General features: G+C 37.3%; 1 protein-coding gene across 1 annotated transcript in view; it reads right to left on the reverse strand.

The window, feature by feature from the left end:
- Positions 1–1,075: 1,075 nt before the first annotated feature.
- Positions 1,076–19,351, reverse strand: part of LOC127627732 (sodium/calcium exchanger 1-like) — a 91,734-nt gene continuing 73,458 nt past the window's right edge. The window contains exons 4-8 of the mRNA XM_052104247.1: positions 11,409–11,515; positions 10,105–10,229; positions 8,158–8,257; positions 7,422–7,694; positions 1,076–2,817 (exon numbers count right to left, since the gene is read on the reverse strand). Of these exons, the coding sequence (XP_051960207.1) occupies positions 2,438–2,817; positions 7,422–7,694; positions 8,158–8,257; positions 10,105–10,229; positions 11,409–11,515 (985 nt within the window). The 3' untranslated portion in view covers positions 1,076–2,437. The remainder of the gene's footprint in view (positions 2,818–7,421; positions 7,695–8,157; positions 8,258–10,104; positions 10,230–11,408; positions 11,516–19,351) is intronic.

Genomic DNA, 19,351 nt, shown 5'->3' on the forward strand with positions numbered 1-19,351 from the left:
GAACTGAAACTCAATCCATTTTTACATTAAGCATGCACAAAACACAAATTAGGTAGCAGTGATCCTATCGGGAGAAGAGCTTCAATAATTAGATACAGCTCTGGTTAATATAGTGAAGTGTAGAGGCTAACAGAAATAAATTCAAAATTTTAAACCATCGTTCCTTGTCAGACTCTTGTGAAAACATGCCCTAGAAAAAAGTGTAAACTCAGTGACAGACCCATGGCCTAAAGACAATGTCTTATTGATATCAAGGCACCCTTGTTGCATTCACACACTACTAAAGTATGTGACTCAATGATGAAATGCCTTTTTCAATAATAGATGAGAATAAAAGAGTTTAAAAACGCAGAATACTCTGCTTGTAGCTTCTACATTTACACAGAAGAGCTGCAGAACATGGCTTTGTATGACAGGACAGACTGCTATCTCACAGCATGACCTAGGACCAAATCCATCAGAGGAACTAATGTACCATAAAACAAGCTGCAGTCTTTTGTAGATTCATGAATGTTGGTGAAGGTACCAGAAGCTCAGGACTAGACAGGATGGGAGCCCGAAACTCCTGAGTGTGGCAGTTGCAGACAAAAGTTTCAGACATTAAGTCACTCATATTCATATGCACAAGACATTGAACACTGTTCGACAGATTGGCACACCCAGCACTCATACGTTTTATTTTAAAATCTGTTGCACTCTCCCATTCTTTTACATGCTCTCACACACATACAGTCTACAATATTTCCCCAAGTAATACATAGTTGATAATAATAAATATCAATAAATATCACATGAATAAACACCAATACCTTGGTTCATGTCACTGTTCCATTGTAAACTATGTCTTTTGGTCTCTGTTCAACTTCTAACACTAATGTTGTGCCATGCAAAATGTGCATCTCTTGTGTTCTTATTCACTTTAAAAAAAAAAAAAAAACAGCCAGAAAAGCTTGAAAAAAGATTCAAATTTTCTTCCAATAGTCCTTTTTTTCACATTATAATACATTTTCATTAGTATGGTAAAAAAAATAAAAATTAAAATACACGAGCATTTAAAAAAAAAATCTACAACACAAGCACATGACATTAAAACTAAGTAGAAATGAAGAGGGTGTGGTGTAGTTTGTGTTGGTGCGAAGTCATTGGTGAAGAAGGTATAAGTAGTGTTGGAGCAGGGTCATTAATGTAGAGGGTGTGGTTTTGGTAATGTTAGGGGTGGAGTCAGAGTTGAAGAGGGCCTATTATAGGTAATTCTAGGGGTGGAGTCAGAGGTGAAGAATGTGTTGTATGGGTTGAACTAGCGTGGAGTCAGAGGTTAAGAATATGTGGTATATGAAGTGCAAGAGGTGAAGTTCGAGGTGAAAAATGTGTGGTATTGGTAGTACTACGGGTGGAGTCTGAGGTCTAAACAGTGTGGTATAGAAAGAATTAGGGGTGAGACCATGTGAAGCATGCCCAACTCTCTGCAGTGGGAATGAGTCTATTGACACTGGCTGGGAAATAATAAATTAAATAAATAAAAGAGGGATTTCTGAGAGAATATCAAAGTGAGATGTTAAGGACTGTCCTTAAAAAAAAAAAAAAAAAACAGCAGTAAAGTAGGAAAACGCTGAAGGGCCTCTCTGGAGAGTATTCTAGAGAGAATAATGTTGCTGTGTCTGAATATCCAGTTGGTGACAGAAGATGTGAATGAAACCACAGAGCCTCCATCATCCTCCACTGATGCCCAACTAGATATCCATTTAAGTGTTTGTGACAGGATGCAAGTTCAATGTAAACAATAGTTATCAAGTAAAAACATATGTAAACACCCATTCTAGACTTCTCATACACTATATGGCAAAAAGTATGTGGACACCAGAACACCACATCCATATGTGCTTGTTGAGGATTTAATATAGAAACCATTGGCATTAATAGGGAGTTGGTCCTCCATAACAGCATCCACTCTTCTGGAAAGGCTTTCCAATAGATGTTTGAAAATTGAGGTGGGATTTTGCTCTTATTCAGACACAAGGTCTTCAGTGAGGTCAGGCATTTATTTTGGGTGATTGGGCCTGGCTCGCAGTTGCCTTTCCAATTCATCCCAAGGAGTTCAGTGGGGTTCTGGTCTAGGCTTATTAGGCCAATCAAGTTCTTCAACACCATACTCTGTAAACCATTTCCTTATGCATCTCATTATGAGCACAGGGGTTGGAACAGATTAAGGCCCTCCTCAAACTGTTGTCACAAAGTTGGAAGCACACAATTCTCTAGAATGCCACTGTATGCCATAGCATTAAGATTTGTCTTGACTGGAACTAAGGGGCCTTTCAAAAACCCTTAAGTAGGGGTGTTCACATACTTTTTGCTATGTAGTGTATACACAAAAGAAGAAAGGAAGAATGATTGGGGGGTTATAGAGCAAAGAGTACATCCTTCTCTCTAATTTTCTCCCTTAGAAGCCAGGCACGTGGCAGTAAGCCTCCAGCGAGGACAGCAGGATGTAGATGAGCCAGAGCACGAGGAAGAGGAAGACAGTGAGCAGCTTGGCGGTTCGCGGGCCCCCCAGCTCGCCCCCAGACACAGAGGGCCGACGGCGGTACAGCAGTATAAGGACACATAATAGTGCCATTATGGTGAAGAGGGTGACGGAGAAAGCCAGTGAGCCAGGCGGGACCTGGAAGCTTTTGCCCTGGCTGTGCCAGTACACGGCAGCGATGGTCCACGCCACCCCAATACCCAGGAAGACGTTAACTGCATTACTACCCGTCACATTACCAATGGATGCATCAGCATATTGGTCCTGGATGGCTGCCACCTTACTAGCAAAGGTGTCTGCAGAGAGACAGTGTGAGAAAAGGATGAAGAGAAAGTAGAAAGAGGTATGGTGAGAATTGGAAGAAACCAAGAACAGGCCAAGATGGAATCTGTTGACTTGACATTTTCTATGCTGATTTTTAGATAAAATCTGCAGATTTAACATAGTAAAACATGTTAAATGGAGCTAAGAGTACTACATACTTTTTGATATCTGAAAACATACCCAAATTAGCCAAAATATTTAATAAACAAATGGGATGGGGGATGTTTGAATTTGGAGTTCTATGTGCTTATTTTGCTCATAAGGATTACTGTTTCATAGCTCAAGAAGACTTCAGTTTTGTTTCATTTATGTATTAATGTTGTCTCAGATGTTTCTTCTAAAATTCCATTCTACTGAAGAAAAAAGTCATACAGATTTGGAAGAACATGAGGCTGAGTGATTACATTTTTTTTATTGATTCATCTGTTAAACAAAAAACATATGCAAAACATATACAAACAGAATCAATATTTAACCCTCACTATTGCTTCCAAAATCAGTAATCAACATGAGGTTGAGTAAATGACAAAAGAATAAAACATTTTGGGTTAACGATACCATTAAGAAAAAGTAGTTGCGGGCCGTGCATTTTAAGTCTAGGCCTTCAGTGTGAATCATGCCATTAAGAAGTAATGAAGGCCATTAAGATTCACAGTTTCACAATGAATAAGACACCCTATGCCTTTGGGAATCATACAGTATGTTGTAGCTAACTAGTAATTCCAATTGACATTTTAAAAACTCGTCCATGAAAGCCAAAACTTGAAACAACGCTTAATGCTCAAGCAAGCCTAATTTTAACTGCAGCATGACTGTTTTGTGAAACACAAAAGACATTAAAAAAAAAATCATAATTTTTCAGATGAATCTATCAAGGAGGTCTATAATACCTGGAAAAATCTATCTAATAATATTTGCAATTTAAATGTTGCTTACAATACATTTTGTTTCATCAGGGTACACGGTTATGCTGCATTCCATTTAAGTTGGATGTGGGATATTCCTACTTGATATCACCGACCATAAATGCATTCCATTCCCCGATATTCAGAAGATGATGTTTAAGGAAACTGCAAGGCTCCCGTTAGCTTAGCAGGGGTTTGACTCTCATTATCTCCTAGCAACCCAACTGTTTGTGCTACTGGAGTGCGATTATCAAAAGAGATTATATACAACAATTATTTCTGGCCATCAAATCTGATTGGATGAGAGATATTCCATGAGCACTGATGGTCTAACACCATCAGCACTCCGATGCTTCACTGTGTGTGAATCACTCTGCTTTTGTTCGTGCCATTCTAAACTAAATGGTAAGAGTAGAGCAGATCTGTTAAGAGAGACTGTTTGTCTTTTTTTACATGTATTTTTTTTTTTTACATTCTATATGATAGCCAGCAGATGGTGGAAAAATAATTTTTATGTGTAATATGAGCCAGTTAGGTGACATGAAGTGAATCTGCGTCAGCCAGTGTTTACATACAGCACTCCGTGATCGCTCGTATTACTACTAAAGATAGGAAATAGCTTTAAACAAACAACTTCAATATTAAGGCTCATCACAGCTGAGAGACACAATAGACTGATTAATTACACAACTCAAGGCGCTTACCTCTTATCGGACTTTTAAAAAAGTTAAAGAGTCACGCACCGGCTACCGTGAAATAGGATCCAATAACTTGTTAGAAACAGCACAAGCCCTGTACTATTTCTGAAGTGGCATTTTTGAATTACTAACTAAGGCTTGGACGCATCATTTGGTTTGAACCAGCAATGGCAGATTCTGATCTGTTACGTAAGAAATTAGTTCCATGCACAAATGCGTTTTATGACCGTACTCAGTTTTTCCTAATTTTTTAAAATGTACTTATTCATTGAACTGTTGTATATAAGCAAAATCACACTCGCAATCATGCTATATGGCCCTAAATCATCACTGCTCGGCCTACGGCCTCATGCCTGCGGCCGAATCACAGCAGTGCTGATGTAGGGCCATATTGCACTCTTGCTCGTGTGATATTTCTTAATTATACACCTGTTTCTGGAGGCGTTTGTTAAACAAGATTTAATATCATGTAATGTAGAAATTAACTCATTTATCGATATTACTTAATAAAGTGAATGTTTATAACTTACTGAGTGCCGACATGTTTGTGTGACATCATGCACCTGCATCTCAGCGAAATTGGAGTTGAGAATTACTGCACGAGCCTACAAGTTGTAATTCTGACTTAAAGATGCATTCTATTGCACTTTCCAAGTTGAATGGAACACAACACTACTTTTCAAAACTTGATCTGACACTGAATGCTCAAGCAGCCTACTTTACACTTAGAAAACTCCTGATGTTGCTCTAACAATGCAAAAAGCACTTACCAATTTACTTGAAGTGAAAATCAGTCCTCCTTTCCTGTTTAAAAAATTAATCAATCGCACGGTCATGCAGAACATCTCTTGTTTTTAAATCCATAAGGATCTCTATCTTGACGGCAATACCAGCAGTGATGACATCCAACTCGTCCGCAAGATCTTGTGCTCTTCACTTTCAAATTACGTACGTCACTTAAAGCTTGATTGCGTCACTCAAGGCCTAAAAAGGCCTCAACCGGGACAAATCCTAAAGATCACACCCACATCAATCTGACTGGCTGATGAATCTGACAATCTGACTGAAGTTGCTCATTCATTTGCACTGTTGAGGGATTCTGCAGAAATTCTGAAGGCCTGACAGGATAAAGCTCATACTCACACGCTACTTCAGGCATGCGATTTGTGAAACAGCTGTGATGCTTTGCTTGTAAACATCAAGGAATAAAATCTGACAGAATAAACTTTTTGTTTTTCTCTATTTGTTTGTAGATTAATTAAGAGTAGAAAGCGATTAAAAATACATCGATCTGATCTCATCTAATACAAAGACAAACACGGACATTGAAGCTCTGGAGCAAATCATGCTCCTCTAAATAGTCCACATAATTATTCTTCCTATAAATATAATACAACATTCACACACTTACAAAAAATTTGCTTGTTGCCATCATGGAAAGACAAATTAGAAAAATGTAATAGTAAGTACTCATAATTCACTACATGTTAGAGGCTAAACAGAGATAATGCAACAAAGTAGGTAGATATGGGGTACTTCAGGCAAAACATTAGACTCAGAATACTTTAAAGGTCCAGTCAGTTATTTAGCTAATTTCGAAAGATTTAAACAGAAAGAAAAAGTTAAAGAAGTATAGAATTTAGGGAAACTGTGTTTAAAATGATGTACAATTACATTAGATGAAGACTCTGGTCATATCAGACAGAAAAAGCTGTTATTAGGAATAAACAAATTTTACTTAAGATTATATTTTTTTAGTGTTTAAACAGAGACCATATGTATCGGCTGCCGATATTTAGCAGCCAATTATTGACCAAATTAGAACCATCGGCATATCGGTAATAAGCATGAAAATGCTGATATGAAAAACCGATTGTTTATTTATTATTAATTTGTAACACATTTTGTAAAAACACTTTGAATTAAAATGAAAAAATACAAAAATAAAAATAGCCACAATATGTAGAAGGATTGGCACTAAGAATGTGTAATATTTATATTTTTGTCCTTTCTCATTCTCACGTAATGCAGAAAAAAACTCTATAAATGGAGGTGACAGTTGTGAAAGGGGCACTTATCTATAGGCTACAAAATTAGGGAAACCATCCAAAATGCTTTGAAACCAGCAGACTTTGACTTCTGAGATATCGGAAATGATATTAAGTATATATTTGAAATTATATATATTGGAATTATTTACTGTTAGAATAGAAAAAAAGGCATTTGTACCTTTTTTTTATTATTCTTTTTAAAGCATTCCTAAGTAAAAGTGTGATGTGATGAGAAAATAAGTAGCAAATATCGGTATTGACAGCGGTTGTGTTAAAATTGGTATCGGAAATTTTTTTTCATATCTGTGCATCCCTAGATCTTTTATTCTACATATGGTTCTGTGGGGACATTCATAAGTGCCGCCATGTTGAGTTCATATGACCTGCTTAATATCACTGAATAATCCCCTATAATTTAAATTGTGTAGTAAATGAATCATGGATGACTGTGAATAGCGCATTTTTACAATGGTATCGTTAAGTGACAATGTTTTTTGCATGATGATGCATCTACGCCACTAAGTGGCAGGGAATGTAAACAGAAATATCTCTGAGTGCACCTTTAAGATATCCTTGGGGTTTTATCTTTATCTATCAGAGATCATGGGTGAAGGTTGGAGCTGTGGCACAGAAGGCAGCACATTTGCTCATGACATAATGTATAAGCTATGTTAGTTCCTATTTTCTTCTCCTGGAAAGCCATTTCCCTGAAGAGTTTAGTTTCAACCCTTAACTCTTCAGGAAAGTGGCTCTAAAGGATCACAAATGAAAACCTTGTTTATGGGGACCTGGGTTCGAATCCGGCCTGGGCCATGTCCTGATCCTATTCCCCCTTTTTCTGAAATCATGTCTGGAGCAAATGGAAGATGGAATAGATCAGATGGGTGGCACTACTGAGAGACAAAATCTTTCACAGACTCACCGGGCACAGATGTTCCTAAAGCCACAAACACCACAGCGGTGACGGTGTCCTTCAGGCCTACTGTACAACCAAAGTGAGATGCCAGATCTCCGGTAACGGCAGTCAGGACTCCGATGAGTGTGATGGACACAATGAAGCAGGCCCAGCCATTCCAGTACTCCGTGGGTGGTACAAAGGCAAACAGAACCTTCCAGAAAACCGTCAGGAAGTGCATGATATAATCAAAGCATGAGGGCAAGCGTTCCTCCCCGCTCTCCTCCTCATCATCATCACCTGAGGAGGTAACCATACAGTCAAGGTATATAGTATACAGCAAGGTGAAATAATTAGTAAATCTGGCAAATAATATATTTGAATTCAGTTAGGTTCAGTTGAATTCCTTGATTGTCATTGCCCAAAATGAGATTTCAATGAAGGTAGGCTTATCCAGTGTAATGCAATGAAATACAACAAAAATAGATGCCAAGAGACTGATAAAATATCCAGTTGTGTAATATTGACTGTTGCAGCTGTTTAGTACAAAACCCTTAATTATCATGGTTTGATTTATTAATTAACATAGAGTGTTTAATTAATTAAAATGGAGCAATTTATTGCTGGTACACATTTAAGCCTGGTTAGGATGGTATTATATGAAACTTGTTATGAATATAAATATGAATAAAACGTTTTAGTGAACTTACAGGCTGATGAGCTGTGTGTATGCGTGATAAGAGTATGGCAGAAAGACACTGACCTGCACTGACAGTGACAGCACTGACAAACTGCTCTCTCCAGCTACTGCTGCCCACCACCAGTGCCAGGTTAGTCTTCTTTATTAGTTTGTCAACAGTATTCTGAACAAACACACACACAAATACACACAGATTTAAAACAATGACAAGGTAAACCAATCCCACCCCTCTCCAATGTGTCTCCATACTAGACATGTCATAGATTTAATATGAATCCAGGCAACACCCCATCAGAATTGTATTTTCTCGAATATTGTCTGAGTCATTTACTTGTTTACATTTCAAGTGCGGCGGATAAACTTAGAGGGAATAGCACAATGTATCTGCCTAAAATCTGTTCTAAAACCCTGAGATACCTAACCTACCTGTATTGAGACTCTCACCATGCGAAAGAAGGCAGGATTCCAGACAGCTAGTGTTTTATAAATTGTGCATGTATCTAAGAGATAGAGCAGGTAAGGCAGAGTCATAAAAGCTGTATTGTCCTGCAAATAAAGACACGACCCGACTCTCAGGACCACATAATTTGAGCAGAGTGGATGGAGTGGATGTGGAACTGAGAGTTGTGTGATTTTGTCTGGAGCATGGATGTTATTTTTGTTTTTAGTTTTAAAGTCTTTTGAAAGTTTTCTGCTCCATCATATGCCTAACACCTGCTAACAATCCATAATGCAATTTTATGTCAACAAGAATTCACAACTTGTTAAACAAAGTGTTAATAGACTATTTGCAGTCTGAAATTTGTGAAAAACTATTGAAAAAATTATTATCAAAATTAATGAAGGACAAACACAATGGGTGAACATAACATTAATTATACTAATACATCACCCTTGCAAAAACAATTAGTGGAAATGTGATTTCATGTAAAACATCTGGTGCCAAATGTTCAGGAGAAAAAATAAATAAATAACAATAATAATAAAAACACTGTCACCCTGTCATCAAATGTTTTCTTAAAAATTGATGACAGGGGGACTACTTTGTGAGATTTTAAATAATACCAAGCAAAAAAATCTCAATGTTCTCTCTATGCATTATCAAACAAACAAGTGATTGCCAGTTCTGAAGCATTTTACCAATCAGAAATTGGCATAACTAATTCCAATCACTGCCAACCATATTAATATTAAATTAAGTTATACATTATAAATTCGGAATCTATGTATCTATCATTGTCCCATGTCTGTCAACCATGATGTTGGGTCCAAACATCATCTGCAGCCTGAAACTGAACTTTTGATGAAAGTTTGGATTGAATGCACTTGGCTTCATTGGAAAGCTATAGGATGCTCCCTTTTTCCCTATTTAGTGAATTAATTTACCTCAAGTGTGTAAATCTTTAGGATATTAGGATTTCTTTAAAATCTTTACATTTAGGATTTCTATTGAAAGCTTGTGCTATTTATTATACACATTATTGTACATTGTGTTTAGCAGTGTGGCATTTCAAGATAAATACCTCAAATTTAAAAAATGCCATGTCAGATGGAACTAGAGTCTCAAACAGTTTTCAATGTAAAAACTTAATAAGGTGTCTTACCAGATGTAGTTTTGTTGGAGTTTCTTCCAAACACAAACTCATGATCCGCACCATGTTATTTTGTCACATGACTCCATACGTCAAAAGTTTAACCCTTAACTGACAGAGTCTCCTGAACAAGTTGGTTTAATCAAATTATGCATTGCATATAGCAAAGCCAAAATACAACATCCATTTTGTGCGTGGGGTCGCTCAAGGTTATATATATATATCAATCAGGTGATATTATTTATTTAAATAAATAATAATAAATGATATCATCTGATGGTTCTTTTTTCTTAATAGCTTCAATGTAGTGAGCTACATTTTTGTTAGTAATTGTAGATTAGCTAACTACTTTCGAGTAGTTTAACTACTTTAAGATATGAGGTTCAAAGTAGCTTCCCCAACACTGCTCATGACTCACCTTGAACTCATAGGATTCCTCTATCACCACCTCCAGTTTGGTGTGCTCTCCCAGAATTGGGCACCCCATCTTGGCCACCTCCTCTTCCTCAGCCCCCACCGCTGGCTTGTTATCATTAGAGTCTCCTGTCAGTGGAAGACATGGAAAATCTACTGAGCCATGTAGTGTTTACACATGTATTACAGAGGTCAGCTGAGACAGTTCAAGCACACGTGAGGTGCGTCCCAAACCGAACACTTCTGCACTATTCTATGCCATTTTGTAGTGTAAGTAATTCGAGTAGTATGTTTACACTGAAAATGCAACAAAAAGAAGTGTACTTTAAGTACCCAAATTATGCACTTCTTCAAAATGGAGTTTGGAATGTTGGACACTTAATGCACTTAGCACATGCGGCTTGCCATAGATAGCGGAAGGGGCGGAGTTACCTAGCTGTTCTGCTGGTCTGACAAAACAATTGTAAATAATGAAGAATGTTGCAGCTGGTGAAGCTTCAGTGATACAGCACCTTACAAATGTGAGTTGAATGCTTTACCATCACTATGTGAGTATGCACGTTGTTTAAGATACAAGTGTTGAACTGAGGTTGGCTAACACGCTAAAGCTAGTGGCAACACATAAAATACCCTTGAAACGTCACTTCTGTCAGCTGTTAAACGGCGAATGCTTCCATGTAGTAAAAAACTTTACGTTTGGGACAATACTACACTTTGAAAATGAGTGCATAGTACATTTTATAAGTGCATAGTGTGTTGTTTGGGACACAGCTTTAGTGTTTATAACAATTAACCATCATGTAAAAAGTTGTAGAAATGCTCCATATGTGCATGAAATAAAAAACACCTTGTAAATTCTAGAGAAGTGTAAGAGAGAGAAATGGAAAGAAGAGAGGCAATCAGTGAAAAAACTATATAAAATTGTTATAAAAATAGCATCAACAACATTCTAAATTGGATCCTTCAACAGAACAGCAATTTGAAGAGCATGAGGACGAACATTAAATTAGAGCAGTAAGTTCATGGTAAATGAGCAAAAATGGCCTGGAGATATTATTGCAACATGGCCGCTTGCACTGAGACCAGTCACTGGCAGTTCCTGCAGTCCTATTATAACAATTCAGCCATTCAATGTCCCTCTATTACTCCCATTTTTTACTCCATTCACACAAAGACCGGTCTATCAGATCTGTTCTTTAATTATTCAGGAATGGATAACACAAATCTAACACAATTTGGGTTCTAACACAAATGCAGGGAGCCCTGAAGATAGTGTTTTGATGTTTGTGAACTGCTCCCATAACTGACCATGTTTCTGTCCAATCTCTAGCAGCACTGGCTCCCCCAGATGGATGGTAAAGGTTTTGTTCTTCTCGTATTCCTCATCATCAATGATCTTCACCTCCAGCATCTTCCTGTGGTGGGCAAAGACAATGTAGTCTATGCTAATGATCGATAAAGGCTTGAATAAAGAACTGCAATGGGAAAAAGTGAATGTAACATCCAGTGTCAGGTTTCAAATTAACACCAGTCAAGCGGTCAAGAGTCTGTCTACTAATGAAAACATTTGAAATCATTCCTGCATCTTCTAATGACTTTTACCTCAGTGAAAAATGTACCATCAGAAGTTAATCTAGGAGGTCTAATTTTTTGGTGATAAACTTTATATTGCGAGACACATCAAAACAAATAGGCTATACAACATTAGGAACAAATCCTGATGTGTCTTTGTTACACAGAGAGATGGAGACTGTATACAGTATGTAAGTTAACTTATGTGATACAATACAAGTGACACAATAACCTGATATGTTTGTCTCTAATATGTAAGGGGGGAAAATGTAAATAATTGAACTGTCTTAAGGACAAAAAACAAACAAAAGTTTCTAATAAAAATAATGCAAATCATAAGGACAAAAAAAAAACAAAAAACAACAACAACATTTGTTAATAAAAATAATGCAAATCAGGGCTGGTATGCAATATTTGTGGCTGGTACATGTTCTCAATTCACTCGTTATTGGCAGATGTGGCCTGTCCATTGCAATATACGAATATAAAGAGAAGTAACACAAAATGACACAAAACATACAATTATTTAAGACAGAGATGATTTAATTCAGCATATCCATCCATCCATCCATCGTCAACCGCTTATCCTGTGTACAGGGTCGCGGGGGGCTGGAGCCTATCCCAGCTAACATTGGGCGAATTCAGCATATCTGACTTTGTATATTTAATTTATGCTCCATCAGTGGAAACCCTTGTTAGCAGAAAGTTGCTGTACAGGGTACATTATGTTCCCATTCTCTTGAGTCCATTAATGTTAACAGACGTACTAAAACAGGAAAGCTGATTCAGTCAGAGAGGTAGAAACATAGAGCTGCCCTGATTTTTAGAAACTGGATTTAAAATACAGAGTTTTTTGTGCTATAAGGGAGCAGGTGGTTAGCCATGTCTAATCACTATTTGTCATTATTAGCACACAGAACACTCTGGTCATGGTTGATAAATACAGACTAGAATAATGCTGTACAACTTCAAAAAGTGTAGGCAGAGATAATTTAATTAATTTAATGGATTGACTATTTGCACCCAGCATGGTTTTTTGCACTCCATAGTCTGGTGGAAACAGTAATTGAAGTAAAGCTCTGTTAGATTCGCTGCAGTGGCGTTGGGTGTAACAACGGTGTAGATGTGCTTTTCCTGTGCGGACAACGTGGGTTCGATTCTACCTTTATCCCATTTTGTCCCCAATCCTGTCCTCACTCTTAATATTTATTTAATACAACTTATAATAATAAATACAAATTATTATAAAGGTTGATTTTCTTGCAGTGATTTGGTCATGGTGAAGGTTGGGGAGTTGAGAGAAAGATTCGATTTGGATAAAATGTAACTATGGTTTTACTATAGTAATATTGTAGTAACCATGTTTTTGTCTGAAGCCATAGTTTCATTGTAATTATCCACTATGTTACTACAGTACCGTTAATATAGTAACCATGTTTCATTTTGTGCTTACTATGATTTACTACAAAATACAATGTTGTTCCTATGGTTAATGTAGTAAAAGCAATATACATTTTTGTAAGCAAAGGTTAGAGTTAGGTTTAGGAGTAGGTGTAGGGTGTCTGCAGGACTCTAGATAAACACAATAAACATGCTGCTGTATACGTATGTTAGTATTTCATTAAGGGTGTATGTATTATATATTTAAATATATATATAAAATGTATATATATATATTTATGTATTTGCACTATTTAAAAAAAAAACCAATGTGTGTAAAAAGCAGGTAGCACTAACTAACCACAGATTATAACTGTGTGGTAACATCTATTTTAGTTTTAATAAAATTAGCCTACACTTTTAATTAAGATTTTCATCTGAGGAATTCTTTGTGTGAATGCTCAACTGCAAAATGAAACTAAAATGCTCCCTGTTAGATGTTATAATGACATTCAGCAGATGTGTTTGCAATGTTTTTGATTTAATACATAAGTGAATTTGATTATTATGATGTTTGCATAGAAATATAATGCTTTAAATACAATGCTTTCATCATGAGGTGCTCTTTCACAGACATACGAGTGCTTACATAATGGGTAGATAAAGTATGTAACACTGTGTCCTAAACAGGAGCAACATGACAAAGCGACAAATGTTAGTAGGAAGCTATCTTTTCCATGTTATCCAAATTATCTCTTCCATGATCATTTGAGTCCCTTGGTTTCAATTTATATGGCGTTGTGCCGGGTAGCCCCACCCACAGCAAAAACTCATTAGATCAAAATCACAATAGAGTGCAGCCGCCCACTTTTTCAACCTTCTTGGTTCCGGAAGTAATTTTACCATACTTTTTTTTTACATACTTATTAAAAAAAATCCTTTATAAAAGAGTTATAAGCTATTAACCAAACCAACCAGCTCCAAGGTGAATCACAATATAAAATTTGTTTTGGGGGGAAAAAAAGTTTTTTAGAGCAGGGGTGGGGAACACCCGTATAAGGCCCGCGGGAACATTTTACCCGGCCCGTGAGACCATTTGAGAAATAATTTGAAAAGCAAAAATTTACTTTCAAAAATGAAGATTCAATTAACCTGAAATGTTTTTTGGTTTCCAGTAATGTTTAAAAATAATTTTAAATGATAATAACACAAAATATTGTATAATAGACAGACCTTTTAGTGTTTTTGGTATGTGAGCACGTAACGGAATGTGTACATTAATTTCAACCCACAATCAGAAATTGCAAGCAATTGTATGGCCTGCGAATAATTTCGTAAATACTCAAATGGCCCTTAATGGAAAAATGTTTCCCCACTTTTGAAGCATTATGAATGAAATATTCAAATTAAAAAACAATGGAAAAATAGAACACTATTGATTTAAAGTTGTTGATTGTATAGGTTTATAAATAATATATTTAAATTTGATTGCAAAATATTCAGATATACAAATATACAAGTAGTTTGTGAGTGTAGGGACACATTCTCGATTGCATCATTCATAGTGCAGCATTGAAGTTGGTGGTCACTACAGAGCTCATTTAGCGTGCTTAATTCGCCACAGTTCTCTCTCTAACTGGTGGATCATTTCCCCTCAGGACAATTTTTTTATTGAAATTATGCTGACTGTTTTTAAGATTTATAAGTTATTGTTAAAAATCTATTCCCCTCGCAGCAAATTAATAGGATTTTATTTCCTGGACTGTTCCTGGCGCTCTATCCAAAGCATCATATACATAGTGAAAATACAAGGTATTTGTCCTTAGTTTTAGGCTCTTCAGCTGTGCGGTGCGGTGCGAGAAGTTGTCTACATTGGAAACGTCCATTGCAGTAAACGGATGTCCCCTTCCATTTTGCACTGCATGCGCTGGAGCTACTCCTGCCAACAAGACAAATAAACTGAATGTTTTATATATGAAACGTTCACTTTGATGCGTCCTGTGTAGACAGCCTCAAGCTGCCGCGGTGTGTCATGTCAACGTACGCGTCTGGTGTAGACAGGTTGTAATGTTTTCCATTGTATTTATAAGGTGACAAGAATGTCGTTGTGAGAGCGCAGCATTTTTCACTTTCAATGTGGACAGAAAAATTGCCTGCCGCTGGAATCTTGTCGCACCACACCTTAGGACACATAAACAAAAAGAGAGGAAAGAGTGGAGTAAGTCTTTAGAGAGAACAAATGATGAAGGGGAAAACAGAGAAAAGGGGATGAGGACAGAAAGAAAGATAAGAGACTCAGGTGTACAGGATCCTGATAATTACAGCTCATGAATTATGAAGAAAGGAAGGGACAGCGGCAGTGCTTATATATTTTTTTTACATGGGAAATCAATATGTTAAGCATGCTCAGGTACATCCGCTGTGTAAACACACAAACAAACATTTTCTCAATTGTTTGCACTGTAATCCCTCTATTACTTGTGAACACTAATCTTCTCTTTCCCATCTCAACTTGCTTTGCTTTGCAGCCTCCATTGGCCAGACATATATAATTACAGCCATTAGCACTTGTTCTTTATTAATTAGACCACCATGCTTATCTCACATGATTACTGCATGTGTCTTCACTCCCATCCACCCATCAACCTTTTCTTTCTTTTCACACTCTCTTTTTCCCTCCCTCTCTCTGTTTCTGCAGTTCTTCTGGCTATATTCCAATGAACCTGTAAAATTGTTGACTACATTACAGTGCTGGACAGTGCCATACAATATGCAGGAAAGTATTAAATACAAGGACAAAGAAAATTAATATATATCGTCATATCTAATGATCCAAAGCGTCAATGATCTAGGACAAATTCAAGCGAGTCTGAGGCATAACCAATATATATATATATAAACTAGAAATGTTTTAACTAATAACTGCTTTTACTCACTCCATCAAATGCCATGTTTTTTTTTTTAATCAACCAGCGAACTGCACAGGTAAGATATTGGGATATCGTGGGCAGGTTTAATTTTTGCTGGCCTCAAAAACTGACCAGATGAAGGTCGAAAGGATGTGAAACATGTCAAACCTCCACATTTCAGACTTAGCCAGTATGTCAGACCAGGAAAGAAAACGGAACTTATCAAGACATTTTCTGGATATCTTTAAACGTGATCTGAATCAATCCCTGACCACCTCCAAAAGTGGTTTGAGTAATTCGATTACAATTTGATCTTTGTGACCCAATCACTAAAAATGCTAATTGCAGGTGTTAAAGTGGCCCTTGTGGGATGAACCTCTTCTGAAGTCTGATTGTTATGGCCTGAATGTTGGAAGGGGAAATCAGGAGACATGAAGGGAGTGAGATACATTCCAATGGACACAGACAGGCTAAAATACACAGATGAGGATAAGAGAATGCAGGAAATAATGAACAATAATCTAGTTTTGTTATCAACAAAGTGAAAACACTTTGTCGCATAAGTTTTGGTTTATCTGCCCTAAAGCTGTTTCCTTACAATTGTGTACCTTTCACCTCCCAGATGTCCCTAATTGTCCCTAAGAAGTCTGTTGTAAGGCAGGTCCTCACCAGACATCACCGGCAACAACATCGCCTATGGGCACACACCCAACTTTGCTAGAGTTGCAGTTTTGCCTCACAAGGGGTAATGGTCGAACTCGAGTTTATCATCGAAGGAATGAGCGATACACCAAGGCCAGCGAAGAGCCCGGAACTCAATCCCATTGAGCACATCTGGAACCTGTTGGATCAGAAGGTGAGGACTAGGAACATTCCCCCCAGAAATGTCTGGGAAATCGCAAGTGCCTTGGTAGAAGAGTGGGGGAGTATCTGGCAAATCTGGTGCAGTCCATGAGGAGGAGATGCACTGCAGTACTTAATGAAGCTGGTGGCCACACCAGATACTGACTGTTACTTTTGATTTGACCCCCCTTTTATTCAGGGACACATTATTCCATTTCTGTTAGTCACATGTCTGTGAAACTTGTTCAGCTTATGTCTTAGTTGTTGAATCATTTTATGTTCAAACAAATATTTACACATGATAATTTTGCTGAAAATAAAAGCAGTTGAAATTGAGAGGATGTTTTTTTTTTTTTTTGCTGAGTATATATAGGCCTGACAATATAATTTTTTCATTTGGTAATTTATTTAATGAGGCAGCTGTGGCTCAGGTGGTAGAGTGGGTTGTCCACTAATTGCAGGGTTGGTGGTTCAATTCCTAGCCCACATGACTCCACATGCCGAAGTGTTTGAAACCCAGGTTGCTCCCAATGGCTCTCATTGGTGTGTGTGTGTGTGTGTGTGTGTGTGTGTGTGTGTGTGTGTGTGTGTGTGTGTGTGTGTGTGTGTGTGTGTGTGTGTGTGTGTGTGTGTGTGAATGAGAAGAAGTGTAATGCGCTTTCGTAACCGCTAAGGTTAAATAAAGTCGCTATATATGTGCAGACATTTTACCAATTTAATACAGGATCTGCTGGCATTTTTTCAAAAGATAAAAATAATTTTTATTCTGTTAGTGTTCCAAAAAGCACACTGAAAGTTTTCTCAGAGTAATGTGTATTTATTTTTAATTTAAAACTTCTTTGTGCATAGAAATTATATATATATATATATATATATATATATATATATATATATATATATATATATATTTATAAATAAACAGATGACTATACACGTAATTAATTTAATCGCAAAGAGTGGCCATTCATTTATTCTCTGTGCACGTGTCGAAGACAGGAAAATATTATGTTGACACTTGTGAAATGTTTGCGATAATTTGTGTTTCCATCAGCTATATTCACTTTTTCCACATTTTGTTATGTTACAGCCTTATTCCGAAATTGATTAAATTAATTATTTTCCTCAAAATTCTACAAACAATACCCCATAATGACAACGTGAAAGAAGTTTGTTTGAAATCTTTGCAAATTTATTACAAATAAAAAAGAAATAAATCACATGTACAAGTATTCACAGCCTTTGCTCAATACTTTGTTGAAGCACATTTGGCACCAAATACAGCCTCAAGTCTTTTTGAGTATGATGCTACAAACTTGGCACTCTTCTTTGCAGGGCCTCTCAAGCTCCATCAGGTTGGATGGGGAGCGTCTGTGCACAGCCATTATCAGATCTCTCCAGAGATGTTCAATCGGGTTCAAGTCTGGGCTCTGGCTGGGTCACTCAAGGACATTCACAGAGTTTTCCCAGTTCCTGCCACTGAAAAACATTTCCACAGCATGATGCTGCCAACACCATGCTTCACTGTAATGATGGTATTGGCCAGTTGATGAGCAGTGCCTGGTTTCCTCAAGACAGGATGCTTGCCATTCAGGCCAAAGAGTTCAATCTTTGTTTACATACAGGCCTGATTGGTGGAGTGCTGCAGAGATGGTTGTTCTTATGGAAGGTTCTCCTCTCTCCACAGAGAAATGCTGGAGCTCTGTCAGAGTGACCATCGGGTTCTTGGTCACCTCCCTGACTAAGGCCCTTCTCCCCCGATCGCTCAGTTTGGCCGGCCGGCCAGCTCTAGGAAGATTCCTGGTGGTTCCAAACTTCTTCCATTTATGGATGATGGATGCCACTGTGCTCAATGGGAACTTTAATGCTGCAGAAAGTTTTCTGTACCCTTCCCCAGATCTGTGCCTCGATACAATCCTGTCTCGGAGGTCTACAGACAATTCCTTGGACTTCATGGCTTGGATTGTGCTCTGACATACACTGTTAACTGTGGGACCTTATATAGACAGGTGTGTGCCTTTCCAAATCATGTCGAATCAACTGAATTTACCACATGTGGACTCCAATCAAGTTGTAGAAACATCTCAAGGATGATCAGTGGAAACAGGATGCACCGGAGCTCAATTTTGAGTGTCATGGCAAAGGCTGTGAATACTTATGTACTTGTGATTTTAAATATTTTTTTTATTTGTAATAAATTTGCAAAGATTTCAAACAAACTACTTTCATGTTGTCATTATGGGGTATTCTTTGTAGAATTTTTATGAAAAAAATGATTTTAACCCATTTTGGAATAAGGCTGTAACATAACAAAATGTGGAAAAAGTGAAGCGTTGTGGATATTTTCCGGATGCACTGTATATCTATAAACGTTTTGATGCACTACACATTTTGTCCAAAATAAAAAAATAAAAAAAACCTTCAATGGAAACATCGTTAATGAGACCAGACATTAACATTAGTGTCATCTCATTGAACAGGTATGCTAACCCCACTGAAACTCTCGGGTAGTAATTAGAACAATTCCTCTCTGAGACAAACACTTTCCAC

Source organism: Xyrauchen texanus, chromosome 34 (genome assembly GCF_025860055.1).
Source record: "Xyrauchen texanus isolate HMW12.3.18 chromosome 34, RBS_HiC_50CHRs, whole genome shotgun sequence".
NCBI classification, from domain to species: domain Eukaryota; kingdom Metazoa; phylum Chordata; class Actinopteri; order Cypriniformes; family Catostomidae; genus Xyrauchen; species Xyrauchen texanus.